This window comes from Nerophis lumbriciformis, linkage group LG03 (genome assembly GCF_033978685.3).
Source record: "Nerophis lumbriciformis linkage group LG03, RoL_Nlum_v2.1, whole genome shotgun sequence".
Classification (NCBI taxonomy): domain Eukaryota; kingdom Metazoa; phylum Chordata; class Actinopteri; order Syngnathiformes; family Syngnathidae; genus Nerophis; species Nerophis lumbriciformis.
The window spans coordinates 63,380,001-63,381,869 of record NC_084550.2 but is presented as its reverse complement, the minus strand read 5'-3'; the positions used below and the strand labels follow the sequence as shown (position 1 = coordinate 63,381,869).

The 1,869-nt window shown below is 39.5% G+C and overlaps 1 protein-coding gene across 3 annotated transcripts in view; it reads right to left on the bottom strand.

Moving 5' to 3' along the window:
• Positions 1 to 1,106: 1,106 nt before the first annotated feature.
• The window catches only part of LOC133588471 (volume-regulated anion channel subunit LRRC8D-like), a 15,393-nt gene continuing 14,630 nt past the window's right edge, over positions 1,107 to 1,869 (bottom strand). For all 3 annotated transcript variants that reach the window (XM_061941066.2, XM_061941079.2, XM_061941058.2), the window contains one exon: positions 1,107 to 1,869. This exon is cut by the window's right edge and continues 2,413 nt beyond it. In XM_061941066.2, coding sequence (XP_061797050.1) covers positions 1,809 to 1,869 — 61 coding nt within the window. In that variant the 3' untranslated portion in view covers positions 1,107 to 1,808.

Here is a 1,869-nt window from a genome sequence, read left to right as displayed (position 1 = left end):
CTCAAATCCTCACCCGGAATCGAATGACAAGGTGCCCAAAGATAATATCAAAGTTTAAAACATATGAAATTTCCTCTATTGCATTTTTTTTTCTGTCAAAATGGAAACAATGAAAACATTCAGTAAGAAAGATGAAGTATGCACATTATTCCTAGGTTTTCGCGGGCCACGTTAAATGACGTGTCGGGCCAGATCTAGCCCCCTGGGCCTTGATTTTGACATGTGTGGACTATAACTAAATTAAAAACTGCTGTGGCAATGTGTATCCTGTATCAAAAACTGGTTGTCTTCAAAATTCTTACAAAACGGAAACTCTGATCATTGCTCCCGATTAAAAGATCCTCCTGATCATCGGTGTTCTAGGTGCATCTGTTAAAACCAGCTTTAGAAACCTTGGGGTTGTCCTTGGAGCGTCACTGTCGTCAACTGACCAAAACGGTTTCTATCACCTGAGAAATATCTCTAAAGTGAAAGGTTTTTGGTCAAAATCAGATCTCAAAATGATCATTCACTTGTTCATCTTGTCTCACGTTGATCATTGTAACTATGTTGTCACTTATTTCAACAAGTCAACTCTAAAGAGACTGTACAGAATGCGACTGCCAGACTTTTGACCGGTGCACCCAGAGCAGCCCCCATGACCCTCGTTGTGGCTTGCGGTCAAATTCCGCATACAGTTTAAGATTTTAGTCCCAACTTTCTGTGCGTAGCCTGGTTGGACCCCTCAGTACATCGCTGATTTGTTGTGCCCCTACACTTCAGGGCTCAGCCTTCCGTCTTCAGGCCCAGGTCTCCTAAAGATCCCAGAAACTAATTTTTTAACACGGGGAGACGTGGCATTCCAGGCTGTAGCCCCCAGAATCTGGAATGACTTGCACCAGTTCCTCTGTGAGCTTGACCCTGTAGACTCTTTAAAAAAAACACTTTTTCATCCTTTTTATGATGTTGCACTTGTTGTTTCAATTGACCTATGTTATGTACAGCACTTTGGGATTTTTATCTGTAAAAAGCGCTTTATAACTAAAATGTACTTTAAATGTGGCTTCACAATCGTACATGGAAAACATTCCTTCAAGCTCACCTGTTATCCTAGAACTGACAATAAATACTTATGAAAAGTATTTTATTGAGCCATAAAAGATTTGAACTTGTTAGCAGCTCTGAAGAAGAATACATCGACCAACAATACATATAAACAGACACTGAAAAGACATAAAAAGGCGTACAGGTTTACCATTCAAGTTCATTCTTCTAGCACAATTAGTCCTTTGATCTAAGACACGTCTAGTACATGGGTTTACATTTTACTGCTTGAGTCCTAATGTTTTGCCAGTCAAGGAAGACGTTCACTGGCCTCAACGTACAAATAAACGACCATTTCTACAACATTCATCTTTAGTGAATTCTGAAATTACTTTCCTAGGATATCGATGCCACCAAACAAATCCTGAATCCTGACAAATAAAGAGTGAAAAAAGGGAAAACATTCTTCAATTGTGTGTGCAGAACAAAATGGAAAAGTGTTATTTTTTTGGGTCCCACTGTGAACAACATGACGCAGTATATAAATATACCTGAGAGGCTCTACATTTTAAAAGTGATTCACACAGGTTTGGTTTCAAGCTAACAATGTTACGGTTATAAAACACCAGGTGCACATTCATTTTCTTTTTACATACAGTGAGCAACTAAAACAAGCCTTTGAAATGATAAAATGTGCAATAATTTGTGTAGCTATCGTAAAAAACAATGGTCGTGAAAGGACTACTTATCGCCACAAAACTGCCGCAAGCCATCCCATTACGGTGCTATAAGACACTTGTACTGGCCAGGTTGTAGTCTCGGCTGATGCTCTCTTTAACGTCCCCA